The 19,481-nt window shown below is 39.9% G+C and overlaps 1 protein-coding gene across 1 annotated transcript in view; it reads left to right on the top strand.

The window, feature by feature from the left end:
* TTN (titin) overlaps positions 1-19,481 on the top strand; it is a 275,933-nt gene that overhangs the window by 206,601 nt on the left and 49,851 nt on the right. Inside the window, exons 256-286 of the mRNA XM_049887553.1 lie at positions 398-700; positions 1,225-1,527; positions 1,628-1,909; positions 2,003-2,302; positions 2,397-2,699; positions 2,794-3,102; positions 3,219-3,500; positions 3,605-3,904; positions 3,990-4,283; positions 4,721-7,687; positions 8,048-8,368; positions 8,459-8,743; positions 8,842-9,141; positions 9,462-9,764; positions 10,275-10,550; positions 10,655-10,954; positions 11,043-11,345; positions 11,640-11,939; positions 12,436-12,723; positions 13,084-13,380; positions 13,469-13,771; positions 13,869-14,174; positions 15,038-15,325; positions 15,418-15,708; positions 15,801-16,088; positions 16,253-16,840; positions 16,931-17,035; positions 17,765-17,962; positions 18,054-18,350; positions 18,441-19,028; positions 19,120-19,422. Of these exons, the coding sequence (XP_049743510.1) occupies positions 398-700; positions 1,225-1,527; positions 1,628-1,909; positions 2,003-2,302; positions 2,397-2,699; positions 2,794-3,102; positions 3,219-3,500; positions 3,605-3,904; positions 3,990-4,283; positions 4,721-7,687; positions 8,048-8,368; positions 8,459-8,743; positions 8,842-9,141; positions 9,462-9,764; positions 10,275-10,550; positions 10,655-10,954; positions 11,043-11,345; positions 11,640-11,939; positions 12,436-12,723; positions 13,084-13,380; positions 13,469-13,771; positions 13,869-14,174; positions 15,038-15,325; positions 15,418-15,708; positions 15,801-16,088; positions 16,253-16,840; positions 16,931-17,035; positions 17,765-17,962; positions 18,054-18,350; positions 18,441-19,028; positions 19,120-19,422 (12,171 nt within the window). The remainder of the gene's footprint in view (positions 1-397; positions 701-1,224; positions 1,528-1,627; positions 1,910-2,002; positions 2,303-2,396; positions 2,700-2,793; positions 3,103-3,218; positions 3,501-3,604; positions 3,905-3,989; positions 4,284-4,720; positions 7,688-8,047; positions 8,369-8,458; positions 8,744-8,841; positions 9,142-9,461; positions 9,765-10,274; positions 10,551-10,654; positions 10,955-11,042; positions 11,346-11,639; positions 11,940-12,435; positions 12,724-13,083; positions 13,381-13,468; positions 13,772-13,868; positions 14,175-15,037; positions 15,326-15,417; positions 15,709-15,800; positions 16,089-16,252; positions 16,841-16,930; positions 17,036-17,764; positions 17,963-18,053; positions 18,351-18,440; positions 19,029-19,119; positions 19,423-19,481) is intronic.

Genomic DNA, 19,481 nt, shown 5'->3' with positions numbered 1-19,481 from the left:
CCAAACCCATTGCCATCTAGTTGATTCCGACTCATAGCGACCCTATAGGACAGAGTAGAACTGCCCCACAGAGTTTCCAAGGAGCACCTGGTGGATTCGAACTGCCAGCCTTTTGGTTACCAGCCGTAGCACTTAACCGCTACGACCATTCGACTTACGAATTACTAAATAAAATCACTTTACCTATCCCTTCAGCTTCTACTAAAACAGTAGCAATCAGTAACTGTTGCAAATCTACTTCATTTAAAAGTATCGTTGAATATAGACATCAGAAGAAAAAGTCTTAATTTTCTTCATAAGGACATTTTTGTCCCTTTTAAAAACAGAGGGTAACAAATATTGAGCATTATACTTAATTGAAGAAAACAGCTAAAATTCCTTTTCCTCTTATTTCTAGATGTGCCAGGTCCTGTTGGAATTCCATTCCTAGCCCACAACCTAACCAATGACTCCTGCAAACTGACATGGTTTACTCCAGAAGATGACGGAGGCTCTCCAATCACCAACTATGTCATCGAAAAGCGGGAAGCTGACCGCAGAGCATGGACCCCAGTGACATGTACAGTTACCCGACAGAATGCTACTGTCCAGGGTCTAATTCAAGGAAAAGCCTACTTTTTCCGAATTGCAGCTGAAAATAGCATCGGCATGGGCCCATTTGTTGAGACATCAGATGAACTCATCATCAGAGATCCAATAAGTAAGTTCGATTTTAAACAACTTCATGCTTTATCAATTTCTTCATTCATTTAATAAAAGACTATGGCCACAAAAAATGTGCTTAAATACCACATGTTTCAATCCTTTAGAAGCATTTATCAGGCAACTACTTGATAGCTGATGTTGGTAGTATCTGAATATCAATTGTGAAAGATATTAGGGGAATATATATGATTCATTAAATTCCTTTCATGTATGCTATGCTGATTTTTTAATTTTTCTGCCTAATGGCATGAATAGAAATGGAATTATTTTCCTAACTCTAAAACTACTAACTCTGGAGAACTTTCCTAAATTATTTACCCTCAATGAACTTCTATTTCCTCATCTGTCGAATGAGGGGATTAGGTTGTATTGGGGCCTTTTTAGCTCCATTGATCTATGAGTAGATCACTTTTGTTATTCATTGAAGCAGATAGTTTAACGTTCAAATACAATCCTCAAAATGGGGTACATTCTTAATATGACTTTTTTTTTACTGTAATTTCATACTTATACTTACAGCTGTACCTGAACGTCCCGAAGATCTGGAAGTCAAAGAAGTCACTAAAAACACTGTTTCGCTAACTTGGAATCCTCCTAAGTATGATGGTGGATCAGAAATTATTAACTATGTCCTAGAAAGCCGGCTCATTGGAACTGAGAAGTTCCACAAAGTTACAAATGACAATTTGCTTAGCCGAAAATATACTGTCAAAGGCTTAAAAGAAGGTGATACCTATGAGTACCGTGTCAGTGCTGTCAATATTGTCGGACAGGGAAAACCATCATTTTGCACCAAGCCAATCACTTGTAAAGATGAGCTGGGTATGTGTCTAATACAACTTAAACTTTGAAAACTTCAGCATTTGTAGATTTGTTATAAGACAACGGTAAAACTGATTTCTCTTTATAATTATAATTTTAGCTCCCCCAACGCTTGACCTCGATTTCAGAGATAAGCTCATCATTCGAGTTGGTGAATCTTTTGCCCTCAAGGGCCGTTACTCAGGCAAGCCAAAGCCTAAGGTTACTTGGTTCAAAGATGAAGCTGATGTGCTAGAAGATGATCGCACTCATATAAAGACCACTCCAACAACAGTTGCTCTAGAGAAGATCAAAGCCAAAAGATCGGATTCTGGCAAATACTGTGTGGTTGTGGAGAACAGCACAGGCTCAAGGAAAGGTTTCTGTCAAGTTGCTGTTGTTGGTAAGTATAATGGAGCAAGAAGAATAGACATTCTGTTCTTTCAAAAACAGAAGTGGAAATAACATTTTATGCTGTGATTTTTTTTTTCCACAGATCGCCCTGGACCACCAGTAGGACCAGTTATTTTTGACGAGGTAACCAAAGATCACATGGTTATCTCTTGGAAACCACCTTTAGATGATGGAGGAAGTGAAATTACCAATTATATTATTGAGAAGAAGGAGGTGGGCAAAGACGTTTGGATGCCTGTGACATCTGCAAGTGCTAAACCAACATGCAAAGTTTCTAAACTGCTCGAAGGAAAAGATTATATTTTCCGGATACATGCTGAAAATCTATATGGAATAAGTGATCCCTTGGTGTCTGATGCAATGAAAGCCAAAGATCGTTTCAGTATGCATTACATTTCTCTTTAGTAATTCAATGCTTTGAAATTGTTAATAAGAAGCATGAAATTTCTAACACGTTTTACTAATATTTGTTGTAGGGGTTCCTGATGCACCTGAGCAGCCGATTGTTACAGAAGTTACCAAAGACTCGGCATTAGTAACTTGGAACAAGCCACATGATGGAGGAAAACCCATCACAAACTACATCCTAGAAAAGAGGGAAACTATGTCTAAACGGTGGGCTAGAGTTACCAAAGAGCCCATTCATCCATACACTAAATTTAGGGTTCCTGATCTTCTAGAAGGCTGTCAGTATGAATTCCGGGTTTCTGCAGAAAATGAAATTGGTATTGGAGATCCAAGTCCACCATCCAAACCAATCTTTGCTAAAGATCCAATTGGTATAGTATTGAAGCAATCATTCAGCTTTCATATTATCCAACTTTGTTTTCAGCTGTATTCCAACTCCTTTTTGTCTTCTCTTTTCTTATGTAGCTAAACCAAGTCCACCTATTAATCCTGAAGCAGTAGACACAACATGTAATTCAGTTGATCTAACTTGGCAGCCACCACGTCATGATGGTGGGAGCAAGATTCTGGGTTATATTGTTGAGTACCAGAAAGTTGGAGATGAAGAGTGGAAAAGAGCTAATCACACTCCTGAGTCATGTCCTGAAACCAAATATAAAGTCACTGGTCTTCGAGATGGTCAAACCTATAAGTTCAGAGTAATAGCAGTAAATAAAGCTGGTGAATCGGATCCAGCTCATGTTCCTGAGCCAGTGCTCGTAAAAGACAGACTTGGTGAGTGAAATGTTCTCACCTTTATTTTGAAAGAAAGCTAGGTTCCTGATTATGTATGTTCAATTGTAAAATTGATTAACGAATCAAATCTGAAAGTCCTGTTCTCTTTATTCTAGAACCTCCTGAGTTGATTCTTGATGCCAATATGGCAAGAGAACAACACATAAAGGTTGGTGATACCCTAAGACTTAGTGCCATCATCAAAGGAGTGCCATTCCCAAAAGTAACTTGGAAAAAAGAAGACAGAGAGGCTCCGACAAAAGCAACAATTGATGTTACTCCAGTTGGTAGCAAGCTTGAAATTCGTAATGCTGCCCATGAAGATGGTGGAATTTATTCCTTAACAGTAGAGAATCCAGCTGGTTCAAAAACTGTCTCAGTGAAAGTACTTGTATTAGGTAACAATTTTAATACCTACATCGTTAAAAATAAATTTTGGTATTTTTTGAATTCTGAACTTGATTAAACCATTTTAATATCTGTATTAATTGACACTTTCCAGATAAACCTGGGCCACCTAGAGACCTGGAGGTCAGTGAAATTCGGAAAGATTCTTGTTACCTTACTTGGAAGGAACCACTGGATGATGGTGGTTCTGTTGTTACAAATTATGTGGTTGAGAGGAGAGATGTTGCCAGTGCCCAGTGGTCACCTCTTTCAACTACGTCAAAGAAAAAGAGTCACTTGGCCAAACATCTTAATGAAGGCAATCAGTATCTCTTCCGAGTAGCTGCTGAGAATCAGTATGGACGTGGTCCTTTTGTTGAAACACTTAAACCCATCAAGGCTCTGGATCCTCTCCGTAAGTTGCTTTCTCTGGATACAAAGTATTATTTGGCGGTCCTTGAGAAAATGACTTATTCATCATCATTTCTTCTTTTGAAAAGATCCCCCAGGGCCACCGAAGAACCTCCACCATGTAGACGTTGACAAGACTGAAGTCTCCCTTGTTTGGAATAAGCCAGATCGTGATGGTGGCTCTCCAATCACTGGATATTTGGTGGAATATCAAGAAGAGGGAGCCCAAGACTGGACAAAATTCAAGACTGTGACAAACTTAGAGTGTGTTGTTACTGGATTACAACAAGGAAAGACCTATAGATTCCGTGTAAAAGCTGAAAATATTGTGGGTCTCGGTCTCCCTGACACAACTATTCCAATAGAATGTCAAGAAAAACTGGGTAATTTTTGGATTGTCATTATTATTTTGTATTTATATTATAAAAATCAAATAATCCCCGGAAGCTCTATTAACCTAGAACTGAAACCATCCCCAAAGCCCACTTTTCAGACAAAGATTAGACAGGCCTATAAAACAAAAAAATAATACACTTGAGGAACATGCTTCTTAGTTTAATCAAATATATGGGACCAGATGGGCAGCTGTTGTCCAAAAGTAGGATGTGAAGGCAGGAAGGGACAGGAACTGGACAAATGGACACAGGGAACCAGGGGGTGGAAAGGGGGAGTGTGCTGTCACATTGTAAGGACTGCAACCAATGTCACAAAACAATATGCGTATAAATTTTTGAATGAGAAATTAACTTGAGATGTAAACTTTTACCTAAAGCACAATTTTAAAAAATCAGTTCATAATTCTCTCACGTTTACTTTCCAGTGCCTCCATCTGTGGAGCTGGATGTGAAATTAATTGAAGGCCTTGTGGTAAAAGCTGGAACTACAGTCAGATTCCCTGCCATTATAAGAGGTGTACCCATTCCTACTGCAAAGTGGACAACTGATGGGAGTGAAATTAAAACAGATGAACACTACACAGTTGAAACTGACAACTTCTCATCAGTACTCACTATTAAGAACTGTATAAGGAGAGACACTGGAGAATATCAAATCACTGTTTCCAATGCAGCTGGCAGCAAAACAGTAGCTGTACATCTCACTGTCCTTGATGTTCCTGGTCCACCAACAGGTCCTATTAATATTCTGGATGTTACCCCTGAATACATGACTATCTCATGGCAACCACCTAAGGATGATGGAGGAAGCCCTGTAATAAATTATATTGTCGAGAAACAAGATACAAAGAAAGACACGTGGGGTGTTGTCTCTTCAGGAAGCAGTAAGACTAAGCTGAAAATCCCACATCTGCAAAAGGGCTCTGAATATGTTTTCCGAGTCAAAGCAGAGAATAAGATGGGTGTTGGTCCTCCCCTTGACTCCACACCTACTGTTGCTAAACATAGGTTCAGTCCTCCATCCCCTCCTGGTAAACCCGTGGTTACTGACATTACTGAAAATGCCGCAACAGTGTCTTGGACCCTGCCAAAATCTGACGGTGGCAGTCCAATAACTGGTTACTATGTGGAACGTCGAGAAGTAACTGGCAAGTGGGTGAGGGTCAACAAAACACCTATAACTGACCTGAAGTTCGGAGTGACTGGACTCTATGAGGGAAATACATACGAGTTTAGAGTTTTTGCTGAAAATCTTGCAGGACTAAGCAATCCATCCCCAAGTTCTGACCCATTAAAAGCTTGCCGGCCCATCAAACCACCTGGACCACCTATTAATCCTAAACTGAAGGACAAGACCAGAGAAACTGCTGACTTGGTGTGGACAAAGCCTCTCAGTGATGGTGGTAGCCCCATTCTAGGATATGTAGTAGAATGTCAGAAGCCTGGCACAGCACAATGGAACAGGATTAATAAAGATGAACTCATTAGGCAGTGTGCCTTTAGGGTACCTGGACTTATTGAAGGAAATGAGTACAGGTTCCGTATAAAGGCAGCTAATATTGTGGGAGAGGGAGAGCCCAGAGAACTAGCAGAATCTGTGATCGCAAAAGACATTCTTCATCCTCCAGAAGTAGAACTTGATGTTACTTGTCGTGATGTAATTACCGTTAGAGTGGGTCAAACAATCCACATCCTTGCCAGAGTTAAAGGTAGGCCTGAACCAGACATAACTTGGTCTAAGGAAGGCAAAGTATTGGTCCGAGACAAGCGGGTTGATCTAATTCACGAACTACCTCGTGTAGAGTTACACATTAAAGAAGCTGTTAGAACTGACCATGGCAAGTATATCATTTCAGCTAAGAACAGCAGCGGACATGCTCAAGGTTCAGCCATTGTTAATGTCCTTGACAGACCTGGGCCTTGCCAGAATTTGAAGGTTACCAATGTAACCAAAGAGAACTGTACGATTTCTTGGGAAAATCCACTAGATAATGGTGGCTCAGAAATCACAAATTTCATAGTAGAGTATCGCAAACCAAACCAGAAAGGCTGGTCAATTGTTGCTTCGGATGTCACTAAGCGATTAATCAAGGCCAACCTCTTAGCCAACAATGAATACTATTTCCGAGTTTGTGCAGAGAACAAAGTGGGTGTTGGGCCAACCATTGAAACAAAAACTCCAATTCTGGCTATTAATCCCATTGATAGACCAGGTGAGCCTGAAAACCTTCATATCGCAGATAAAGGAAAGACATTTGTCTACCTAAAGTGGCGGCGGCCTGATTATGACGGTGGCAGCCCCAATCTATCATATCATGTTGAGAGAAGGCTAAAGGGCTCTACTGACTGGGAAAGAGTGCATAAAGGAAGCATTAAAGAAACCCACTACATGGTTGACAAGTGTGTTGAAAACCAGATTTATGAGTTCAGAGTGCAAACAAAGAACGAAGGTGGTGAAAGTGACTGGGTAAATACAGAGGAAGTTGTGGTGAAGGAAGACTTACAGAAACCAGTACTTGATCTGAAATTAAGTGGTGTACTAACTGTCAAAGCAGGCGACACCATTAGACTTGAGGCAGGAGTTAGAGGCAAGCCATTTCCAGAAGTTTCCTGGACCAAGGACAAAGATGCTACAGACTTAACAAGATCACCAAGAGTCAAGATTGATACCAGAACTGAGTCGTCTAAATTTTCTCTTACTAAAGCAAAGCGAAGTGATGGTGGTAAATATGTTATTACAGCAACTAACACAGCTGGCAGTTTTGTGGCCTACGCAACTGTCAATGTTTTAGATAAGCCTGGTCCTGTAAGAAATCTGAAAATTACTGATGTGTCCAGTGATCGTTGTACTGTTCGCTGGGACCCACCGGAGGATGATGGCGGCTGTGAAATCCAAAATTATATTCTAGAAAAATGTGAGAGCAAGCGGATGGTTTGGTCTACCTATTCTGCTTCTGTCTTAGTACCTGGTGCTACAGTAACACGTCTTATAGAAGGAAATGAATATATTTTCAGAGTCCGTGCAGAAAATAAAATAGGCACTGGGCCTCCAACAGAAAGTAAACCAGTCATCATAAAAACCAAATTTGATAGACCTGGTCGTCCTGATCCCCCAGAAGTTACTAAAGTAAGCAAAGAAGAGATGACTGTGGTTTGGAATCCACCAGAGTATGATGGTGGAAAGTCCATCACAGGATACTTTTTAGAGAAAAAGGAGAAACACTCAGCACGATGGGTCCCTGTTAACAAGAGTGCGATCCCTGAGAGACGTATGAAAGTACAGAATCTCCTCCCAGGGCATGAATATCAGTTCCGAGTCAAGGCAGAAAATGAAATTGGAATTGGAGAACCAAGTTTGCCATCAAGACCAGTGGTGGCAAAAGACCCAATAGGTATGATTCTCTTGGTTGTTTTGTTGTTGTTGTTGTTGTTTCTGATACTATACCAACTCGTAATCTCAAGTACAGAGGTATTAAATAAATAAAAGTTGTCAAAACATCAAAACTTTATTTTAGCCAATATATTTTCTAAGTAGATATTTTACCAAATCACCTAGCATATAAAATGGCAGATTCAAATTTTATGAAAGAGAAAATAAAGAGGATTCAATAATTGAGAAATTGAATGACCTGTCCTCAAAGAATTGAGTTAACTATATAAAGTTTTTTTTATATATATAAAGTTACATACTAAAGTCTCACTAGTAATAGTTAACAACGTGTAAATTTATCCTCATATAAACTTATTTTCAGAACCACCTGGTCCACCAACCAATTTCAAAGTGGTTGATACAACCAAAAATTCCATAACTCTTGGGTGGGGAAAACCAGTCTATGATGGTGGAGCACCAATAATTGGATATGTTGTGGAAATGAGACCAAAAATAGAAGATGCATCACCTGATGAAGGCTGGAAAAGGTGCAATGCTGCAGCACAGCTTGTTCGCATGGAATTCACAGTTACCAGTTTGGATGAAAACCAGGAATATGAGTTCAGAGTGTGTGCCCAAAACCAAGTTGGCATTGGACGTCCTGCAGAACTAAAGGATGCTATTAAACCTAAAGAAATCCTAGGTAAGGCCCTACGTAGCACTTGATCCACTCATACTTCACTTTTCACATGAGTTCCCCACAGTCAACTAATGGCCTTAATGTCATTTGCAGAACCTCCAGAGATTGATCTGGATGCCAGCATGAGAAAGCTGGTCACAGTGAGAGCAGGATGCCCTATTCGACTGTTTGCCATAGTAAGAGGGAGGCCGGCCCCTAAAGTCACCTGGCGAAGAGTGGGTATTGATAATGTGGTCAGAAAAGGACAAGTCGATCTGGTTGACACAATGGCCTTCCTTGTCATCCCTAATTCTACCCGTGATGACTCAGGAAAATATTCCTTGACGCTTGTGAACCCGGCAGGAGAAAAGGCTGTATTTGTAAACGTCAGAGTACTAGGTGGGTTACTGAAATGCTTCTTCCCTCCCCTTCAAAGACACATTCATGAATAAGGATGCTTAGGAGATATAGATATCTGACTTTGTTGTCCTTTACAGATACTCCTGGACCTGTGGCTGATTTAAAAGCTTCAGATGCCACTAAAACATCATGCCATGTTTCCTGGTCCCCTCCTGAAAATGACGGTGGGAGCCAAGTAACACATTATATTGTGGAGAAACGTGAAGCGGAAAGAAAGACGTGGTCTACAGTTACCTCAGAAGTTAAGAAAACAAGCTACCAAGTAACCAATCTTGTTCCTGGGAATGAGTATTTCTTTAGAGTAACTGCTGTCAATGAGTACGGCCCTGGTGTTCCAACAGACATCCCAAAACCAGTGCTTGCATCAGATCCTCTAAGTGAGTAATATCTTTTCTTCCTCCTCTGAACTCCAGTCCCTTATTTTAGCAAAGTTGGGTTAAATACCTAAAACATTTTCATCCATTACTGAAAGGGATTTAATTTGTATAAACTCAGAAAGTATAATAAATATCTAACTCATTCACTCACTAAAGACTTTTTTGATCTGCCTCATCTTATACTTTTTACATTCCACATACTGAACTATAGGTTCTATGTACTTTGAAACAAATGGCATACTAAACGCTTACGTACATTAACAAAGGAGTTTGATTAGATTACCAGAATAATTTTCTAAACTGCTTTTTCAAACTTCTAGGTGAGCCGGATCCCCCAAGGAAACTAGAAGTTACTGAAATGACAAAGAATAGTGCTGCATTAGCCTGGTTACCTCCCCTGCGTGATGGAGGTTCTAAAATTGATGGCTACATCATTAGCTATAGAGAAGAAGACCAGCCTGCAGATCGCTGGACGGAGTACTCAGTGGTAAAAGATCTCAGCCTTGTTGTCACTGGTCTAAAGGAAGGAAAGAAATATAAATTTAGAGTAGCAGCCAGAAATGCTGTTGGCGTCAGTTTGCCAAGAGAAGCTGAAGGAGTGTATGAAGCCAAAGAACAGCTGTGTAAGTAGTCACCGAATCGTTTCTATCAAGTGATAAAAGTTTATTGGAAATTTATTTTGATATGTAGATACTTCTCCCTGAGGAATCTAGGGAATTCCACAAATACGTGAAAAACAGTAGGGAATAGTGGTTTTCAAACATTTGGGCCCAAAACACACAGTTAATAAACTTTAAATCATGACAGAATACACACACATACATATACATCATATACGTATATATATGATTCTCTCTCATGGAACCCCAGTCAAGAAAAACTTGTAGACAGTTGAAGAATTTCCTACGTTATGATTGAAACAAAAGCTTCTTGAAACTTACTATGTGTGCTGTACTCTGATAATTTCTCTTCTATTTCATCCTTACAAAAAACAGCTGTAATACAAAATTTAATTTCAACCTGCTAATGAATTGCAACTTACAATTCTAAAAAAACACTAGTGTAATTCCTCCCTACACACACCAGAGGAAAATTAACACCCCCAAATCAACATATTTTCATTTTGCTTTTAGTACCACCGAAGATCCTTATGCCAGAGCAGATTACTATCAAAGCCGGGAAGAAACTCCGAATCGAAGCCCATGTGTACGGAAAGCCTCATCCAGTCTGTAAATGGAAAAAAGGAGAGGATGAAGTCATCACATCCAGCCACCTGGCAGTGCATAAAGCAGACAATTCTTCAGTTCTGATCATAAAAGATGTTTCTAGGAAGGACAGTGGTTACTATAACCTCACTGCAGAGAATAGTTCTGGGTCAGACACCCAGAAAATCAAAGTTATAGTCATGGGTAAGTTAAGTGCTAGACAAATGGCCATCTAAATATACAGGGCAGAAAACATTTTTTCCTTTCAAATTCCCATTCTTATATTCCTTTTCTTTTGGTTCATGCAGATGCCCCTGGGCCCCCGCAGCCTCCGTTTGACATTACTGATATAGACGCCGATGCGTGCTCCCTGTCCTGGCACATCCCCCTGGAGGATGGAGGCAGTAACATCACCAATTATATAGTGGAGAAGTGTGATGTAAGCCGAGGTGACTGGGTCACTGCTCTAGCTTCAGTCACAAAAACTTCCTGCAGAGTTGGGAAGCTGATCCCAGGCCAGGAGTATGTCTTCCGGGTCCGTGCTGAAAATCGATTTGGCATTTCAGAGCCTCTCACGTCACCAAAGATGCTTGCTAAGTTTCCATTTGGTATGTTTCTTTCAGGGAGAAAAAAAAATGCTGCTTTCTCTTTTGTCTGTTAAGGCAGGAACTGACATTTCCCTGCCTTCATTTCCAGGTGTTCCTAGTGAACCAAAGAATGCACGAGTCACCAAAGTCAACAAAGACTGTATCTTTGTGAAATGGGACAGACCAGACAGCGATGGAGGGAGCCCCATTACCGGTTACCTGATTGAACGCAAAGAAAGAAACAGTTTGCTCTGGGTGAAAGCTAACGATGCTCCAGTCCGGTCGACTGAATACCCTTGTGCTGGCCTTGTCGAGGGTCTTGAGTATTCATTCAGAATCTATGCCCTAAACAAAGCTGGATCCAGCCCACCCAGCAAACCAACAGAATATGTAACAGCAAGAATGCCAGTTGGTAAGTAATGTTTTCATTTATCGTGGAGGACGCATGTAAATTTTAGAGTCTCTGAAGATTACTACTTCCATTTAGGGATATATTCTCTATCTCTTACCATGAAATGCACTACACATAATCTCTTGTAAGCACACAGAAGGTTCTCAAAAATGCATATGGGTTGGATGACTATTAAAATGGGATGATTATCTTCCCACTGAGCCAGCTGCTTAGCAGCAGCAATAACATGAATTGTGGAAATTTAAAACTTCTACTATGAAGACAAATGCTAAGAATGTTTCTTTTTGGTTTTAGACCCGCCTGGGAAACCAGAAGTTATTGATGTTTCCAAGAACAGCGTATCCCTCATCTGGGCCCGTCCCAAGCATGATGGAGGCAGCAAAATTATTGGCTATTTCGTAGAAGCATGCAAGCTTCCTGGTGATAAGTGGGTACGATGCAATACTGCACCCCACCAGATTCCCCAGGAAGAGTACACAGCTACTGGCTTAGAGGAGAACGCTCAGTATCAATTTAGAGCAATTGCCAGGACCGCAGTAAACATCAGCCAGCCTTCTGAACCTTCCGATCCAGTGACCATTGTTGCAGAAAATGGTAAGATTCTCTTGGGTATTATAGGCAAAGATGTATGTCCCTCTCAATGTTCACTTCTAATAGTAAAAAACTAAATCTTCATCTATGGAAAAGGGGACAAATAAAATGATAAAAAAAAAATCTATGCAGGCACTAAAAATTATAACTATAGAGAATCTTAATAATATGTTAAATTAAAAAGTGGGATACAGAACTGTAAAGACCATATAATCTCAACTATACACACACACAGAAAGCCTACAAAGAAATGCACCAAAGTGACAATAGTGGAAATTTAGGGGTGTTAGAATTCTGTGCTGTCTTTATTTTTTTCTTTATACTTTCAGTATTGAGAAATTTCTACACTAAATCTGTATTTCTTTTCTAATGAATACATTAAATGTTTAAAATCTCATTCTTAAAGGAGATAGAGCATATGAATTTCCACTGTGATGAGCAAGAATTATACAATAAAATACAGCTTTGTGTGTATTAAGTAATTTTATTTCTTTCCCAGTTCCTCCCAGGATAGAACTGAGTGTGGCTATGAAGTCTTTGCTTACTGTGAAAGCTGGAACTAATGTTTGCCTAGACGCTACTGTTTTTGGCAAACCAATGCCAACAGTTTCATGGAAGAAAGATGGCACACTGGTAAAACCAGCAGAAGGCATAAAGATGGCCATGAAGCGGAACCTGTGCACCCTGGAGCTATTCAGCGTGACCCGGAAGGACTCAGGAGACTATACCATTACTGCCGAAAACGCAAGTGGTTCCAAATCAGCCACGATTAAGCTTAAAGTGCTAGGTAACTGAAGTGCTTAATTAAAATCTCATATTTTACTTGGGTTAATGTGATGTCAATAGTACTTACAAGATAATCTGTGAGAAAAGATATATATCCCAATGTATCTTTCCTAATCGCAGAATTATTTATCACAGAACAACAGCTTTTTAGATATGAAAAGAGCATGAGAGATCTTATACTCTAGTTATCCAATATGAGGATATAAGATGCTGTAAAATTAAGTGAATTCCAAGGCCATACAGGAAAATAACAACATTAAGATGGCAGCCCACGTCTCCAGCCCTAGGCCTCTACTCTTTTCTTATTCCCCATTCTATGTCTGTTAGTAAAAGACTTCACTTTTCTTTCATATTCTTTCAGATAAACCAGGTCCTCCAGCATCTGTTAAAATCAACAAAATGTATTCAGATCGTGCAATGCTTTCCTGGGAACCTCCTCTTGAAGATGGAGGCTCAGAAATCACCAACTATATTGTTGACAAACGTGAAACCAGCAGGCCCAACTGGGCACAAGTCTCTGCTACTGTGCCCATCACCAGCTGCAGTGTGGAGAAACTTATAGAGGGTCATGAATATCAGTTCCGTATTTGTGCTGAAAATAAATACGGAGTGGGCGATCCAATCTTAACTGAACCAGCAATTGCTAAAAACCCATATGGTAGGAACATTTTCCTGTGGTTTTTCATTGTACTCTTTAAATATTATCTTTAAAAATGGGAAATTAACTCTTCAATCAATCTCTGCAGACCCACCAGGACGCTGTGATCCTCCTGTTATTAGCAACATAACCAAAGACCACATGACAGTAAGCTGGAAACCACCAGCAGATGATGGTGGCTCGCCCATCACTGGCTATTTGCTTGAAAAGCGGGAAACCCAGGCAGTTAACTGGACTAAGGTCAACAGAAAACCTGTTATAGAAAGAACAGTAAAAGCAACAGGTCTCCAAGAAGGTACTGAATACGAGTTCCGAGTTACCGCTATAAATAAAGCTGGACCAGGCAAACCCAGTGATGCATCCAAAGCTGCTTATGCTCAGGATCCTCAGTGTAAGTTTCCATCAAAAAGTTCCATATCCTGTGTACAATCAGCACTGAACAACCAAGAACAAGGTTTTAATGAAAAATTTCTTTCATTTATCCTCAGATCCTCCTGGCCCACCGGCTTTCCCTAAAGTATATGATACAACCCGTAGTTCTGTGAGCCTATCCTGGGGCAAGCCAGCCTATGATGGTGGTAGCCCTATCATTGGTTACCTTGTTGAAGTAAAACGAGCTGACTCTGATAACTGGGTGAGGTGCAATTTACCACAGAAGCTACAGAAAACCCGCTTTGAGGTTACTGGCCTGATGGAAAACGTAGAGTATCAGTTCCGTGTGTTTGCCGTTAATAAGATTGGATACAGTGACCCCAGTGACGTGCCAGACAAACACTGCCCCAAGGACATCTTAAGTAAGTATTACCAAGGGAAATATATACGAGGTTTTTTTCACCAATCATATTGTAGAATAGAACTTTCTTAGGTACATGTATTAATTTATAAGTTTTAGGGTTGGTAATTCTAGGAGTACATTTTAGGAGAGCTGGGTTGGTACTTTATGGTACTACATAAAAGGCCAAGTGGAATGCAAAATGATTTGTGGTTATGAAAGCTTTGCATACATACATGAGAATTTCATGACTTTGAAATAATATCCACTATAGAAATGCTGTTCTGAAAATAGAGATTTCTTTTTAACTAAGAAATGAGCTATTTAGCATTCCTATGATTTTTACGTCTTGTTCAATCCACCCTTCTCCATAATTTGTAATTGGTAGGTTCTCTATTTTAATTTCCCTTCTCCCTATTTATTCTACTCACTTATTCCCCAAAACTACTTTTTCCCTTTATTTTTAATTGCTTGGAATTATATATCAGCCTTTATGTATTTTTTTCCTACGATGAAATAAGGAAAGAGTGGCAAATTTTATGACGGAGTGCCTTCACTGAATATGGAAAAGCAAAACGAGAACAGAATAGAACCAAAAACCAGTCCCCTACCTTCTTTTCAATATAAGTAGAGTTTGAGAATTTGTAAGATTCATGAAAAGAAGGATATAGGGAAGACTTGGTTGAGCCTGAAGGATGTTGGAAAATAGAAAGATCAACAATTGGGTCAGAATACTGAAATAACTAATGTCAAAAGTTTTCAGGATTACTTTAAGAATTTTTTAAAGACCAAGAAATAAGTTATGTAAAAGAAAACATAATTTTAAGAGTGATAAGAGAAGTCCTTGGAAATACTTTTAATTTTCTTCACCCCAAAATTAAACAGTTCCACCCGAGGGAGAACTTGATGCTGATTTGAGGAAAACACTGATATTACGTGCTGGAGTTACAATGAGACTGTATGTACCAGTAAAAGGACGTCCACCTCCAAAGATAACTTGGTCTAAACCAAATGTCAATCTAAGAGAAAGGATTGGACTGGACATAAAGTCAACCGACTTTGACACTTTCTTGCGCTGTGAAAATGTGAACAAATATGATGCAGGAAAATATATCTTGACCCTGGAGAATAGCGTTGGTAAAAAGGAATACACCATTGTAGTGAAAGTGCTTGGTAAGTCTATTTGATAAGAGAATCATACATTTTTTTAAATGTAGCCTGTGTTTCTTACACATTCATTTCGTATTTGCCCACTATTTATTCAGATACTCCTGGGCCACCTGTCAATGTGACTGTTAAGGAAATATCCAAAGATTCTGCTTATATTACCTGGGATCCTCCCATTGTTGATGGCGGAAGCCCCATCATAAACTATGTGGTCGAAAAACGTGATGCAGAGAGGAAATCCTGGTCAACAGTGACAACTGAGTGCCCAAAAACAAGCTTCAGGGTATCTAACTTGGAGGAGGGAAAATCCTACTTCTTCAGGGTATTTGCTGAAAATGAGTATGGCATTGGTGATCCTGGTGAAACACGTGATGCTGTCAAGGCTTCTGGTGAGGAAATGAGCTACTAACCCATCATTTTGAAATGACATCTTACCTTGCATTATCTGGGGCTTAGACTTCTCATTTCTCCTTTGCTTTAGAAACCCCTGGACCAGTTGTGGACCTGAAAGTGATGTCTGTTACTAAGTCATCTTGTCGCATAGCCTGGAAAAAGCCTCGCACTGATGGTGGAAGTCGAATCATTGGCTATGTGGTCGATTTCCTAACTGAAGAAAATAAGTGGCAACGAGTTATGAAATCAATGAGTTTACAGTATTCTACAAAAGATTTGACTGAAGGGAAGGAATATACCTTCAGAGTGAGTGCTGAGAATGAAAATGGAGAAGGAACCCCAAGTGAAATCACTGTTCTGGCAAAGGATGATGTTGGTAAGCCTTTACCTATGCATGTTCATTTTCCCTTTATTTTCATCAAAAGTGCACTCTTGAGTCCTACTCAATAAAAAACATAAAAATCCCTTAAAAACTATAATGTTTTGAAAAAGTCAGTTGCCTGGTCTTAGAAATAACAATCTATCTCTGCTGTTCTACAGTGCCTCCTGATCTAGATTTAAAAGATCTACCTGACTTGTGCTACTTGGCTAAAGAAAATAGCAACTTCCGTCTTAAGATCCCCATAAAAGGCAAGCCAGCTCCATCAGTAACCTGGAAGAAAGGAGAAGATCTTCTAGCAACTGACACAAGAGTCAGTGTTGAGTCATCTGCAGTTAACACAACTCTTGTGGTATATGACTGCCAAAAATCTGATGCTGGAAAATACACAATCACACTTAAGAATGTTGCCGGCACAAAGGAGGGAACTCTCTCTATAAAAGTTGTTGGCAAGCCTGGCATCCCCACTGGACCAATCAAATTTGATGAAGTCACAGCAGAAGCCATAACCTTAAAGTGGGGTCCTCCAAAGGATGATGGAGGTTCTGAAATCACCAACTATATCCTAGAGAAGAGAGACTCTGTAAACAACAAGTGGGTGACATGTGCCTCAGCTGTCCAGAAGACCACCTTTAGGGTAACCAGACTTCATGAGGGTGTGGAATATACCTTCAGGGTCAGTGCCGAAAATAAATATGGTGTAGGAGAGGGCCTGAAATCGGAGCCAATTGTTGCTAAACATCCATTTGGTAAGTATCCCAAGGTTAGAAAACATAAAGCAAAACATGGTTTTGCGGAAGTTCTTTGTTATAAATCTTGCATTGTCTACTTTTTCCTAGATGTGCCTGATGCTCCCCCTCCTCCCAACATCGTGGATGTCAGACACGATTCAGTGTCTCTAACTTGGACTGACCCCAAGAAAACTGGTGGCTCTCCAATTACAGGTATTTAATTGAGTCTTAACCTACAGCTTTTACATTATATTTCTTTCAAATCTTTCTCGCTGAAAACAAGTTGAATCTGTGCTCCTTATTTGTAACACCATCTACACATGCAAAAATGTGTTTTCCTTTCAGTACATATGGCTATGGTTTAATTTCATTAAAAGCAACCTCATGTAAAACAACCTAATGTAACAGTTAATAAAGAAATGCTTTCTTGGTGATATATCTACTTCTGTAAGTTAAAAATTTGAACGATGCAATAAATATGCATATTTCAAGAGGAAAAAAAATGCCACTACGCCTGCATAATAAAAGTACACATGCCAGCAAGAACCTCTTTTTACGTGTGTGTACACACATATATACTTGTATAAATATATAACCTGTTGCAATCGAGTCAATTCTGACTCATGGGGACCCTATAGGACATATATACTTGTATAAATATATAACCTGTTGCAATCGAGTCAATTCTGACTCATTGGGACCCTATAGGACATAGTAGAACTGCCCCATAGGGCCCCATAGTGTTTCCACATAGTGTTTCCAAGGAGCGGCTGGTCAATTCGAACTGCCAACCTTTTGCTTAGCAGCTGTAGCTCTTAACCACTATGCCACCAAGGCTCCAAATATATATATAAAAATTATCCAGGTGAAACATATATATGTAAAAATCATGCCACATTTATACTTTCTATCCGAGTTGATACATCACTGGGTCTTTTACAGGGTATCATATTGAATTCAAGGAAAGAAACAGCCTTTTGTGGAAGAGAGCTAACAAGACTCCTATTAGAATGAAAGACTTCAAAGTGACAGGATTAACTGAAGGTCTTGAATATGAATTCCGAGTAATGGCAATCAATTTAGCAGGAGTGGGCAAACCAAGCCTGCCATCAGAGCCAGTTGTGGCACTTGATCCAATTGGTAAGTCATTATATGAAGAGAAATCCAGGTGCATTTTCTGCATGAAGAAAACATTGATATTTGTTTGACTGGTTTTGTTTTTCTGTATTAGATCCTCCTGGCAAACCTGAGGTTATTAATGTAACAAGGAATTCAGTGACTTTGATTTGGACTGAGCCAAAATATGATGGTGGTCACAAGCTGACTGGATATATAGTGGAGAAGCGGGATCTACCTTCAAAGTCTTGGATGAAAGCAAACCATGTCAACGTCCCAGACTGTGCCTTTACTGTTACTGACCTTGTTGAGGGTGGAAAATATGAATTCAGAATTAGAGCAAAGAATACGGCAGGTGCTATCAGTGCTCCATCAGAAAGTACAGGAACCATTATTTGCAAGGATGAATATGGTAAGTCTATTACATTTTTCGTGCACACAAAATAGCAAATCCAGCCTCCTTCCTTTTCTTTTTCTGATTAAATTTTTTTTTTCTTTGCAGAGGCACCAACCATTGTCCTTGATCCCACAATAAAAGATGGGTTAACAGTTAAAGCAGAGGATACCATTGTTTTGAGTGCCATTAGCATTCTTGGCAAACCCCTTCCAAAGTCAAGTTGGTCCAGGGCAGGAAAAGACATTAGACCATCAGATATCGTTCAGATCACTTCGACCCCAACATCTTCCATGCTAACTATCAAGTACGCCACTAGGAAAGATGCTGGCGAATACACCATCACTGCTACCAATCCTTTCGGAACGAAGGAGGAACATGTGAAAGTAACAGTTCTCGATGTACCTGGTCCCCCAGGTCCTATTGAAATCAGTAATGTTTCCGCTGAAAAAGTAACACTTACATGGACACCCCCCTTGGAAGATGGCGGCTCACCAATTAAGTCATATGTTCTTGAAAAGAGAGAGACCAGCCGACTCTTGTGGACAGTGGTTGCTGAAGACATTCAGTCTTGCAGGCATGTGGCTACCAAACTTATCCAAGGAAATGAGTACCTGTTCCGGGTCTCAGCTGTAAACCACTATGGCAAAGGGGAACCTGTACAGTCTGAACCTGTCAAAATGGTAGACAGATTTGGTAAGTAAAGCACGTGAGGGAACTGATACTTAAACATTTACAGCAGAGTTTAGGAAATCGTAGATGTCTCATCAATTTGTTTCCTTTTCAGGTCCCCCTGGCCCTCCTGGAAAACCAGAGGTATCAAACGTCACCAAGAACACTGCTACTGTCAGTTGGAAAAGGCCAATTGATGATGGTGGCAGTGAGATCTCAGGATATCATGTAGAAAGGAGAGAAAAGAAAAGTTTGCGATGGGTGAGAGCAACAAAGACGCCAGTTTCTGATCTCAGATGCAAAGTAACAGGACTGCAAGAAGGAAACACTTACGAATTCCGTGTCAGTGCAGAAAACAAAGCCGGAATTGGCCCACCCAGTGATGCTTCAAATTTTGTTCTAATAAAAGATGCAGCATGTTAGTATTTATATGTTCTTCAACACAGTTCATTTAAAAGGGTAAATATCTTAAGTAAC

Source organism: Elephas maximus, chromosome 6 (assembly GCF_024166365.1).
Source record: "Elephas maximus indicus isolate mEleMax1 chromosome 6, mEleMax1 primary haplotype, whole genome shotgun sequence".
Lineage (NCBI taxonomy): Eukaryota > Metazoa > Chordata > Mammalia > Proboscidea > Elephantidae > Elephas > Elephas maximus.
The sequence above is the reverse complement of the archived record's forward strand: the minus strand, read 5'-3'. Positions and strand labels throughout refer to the sequence as shown.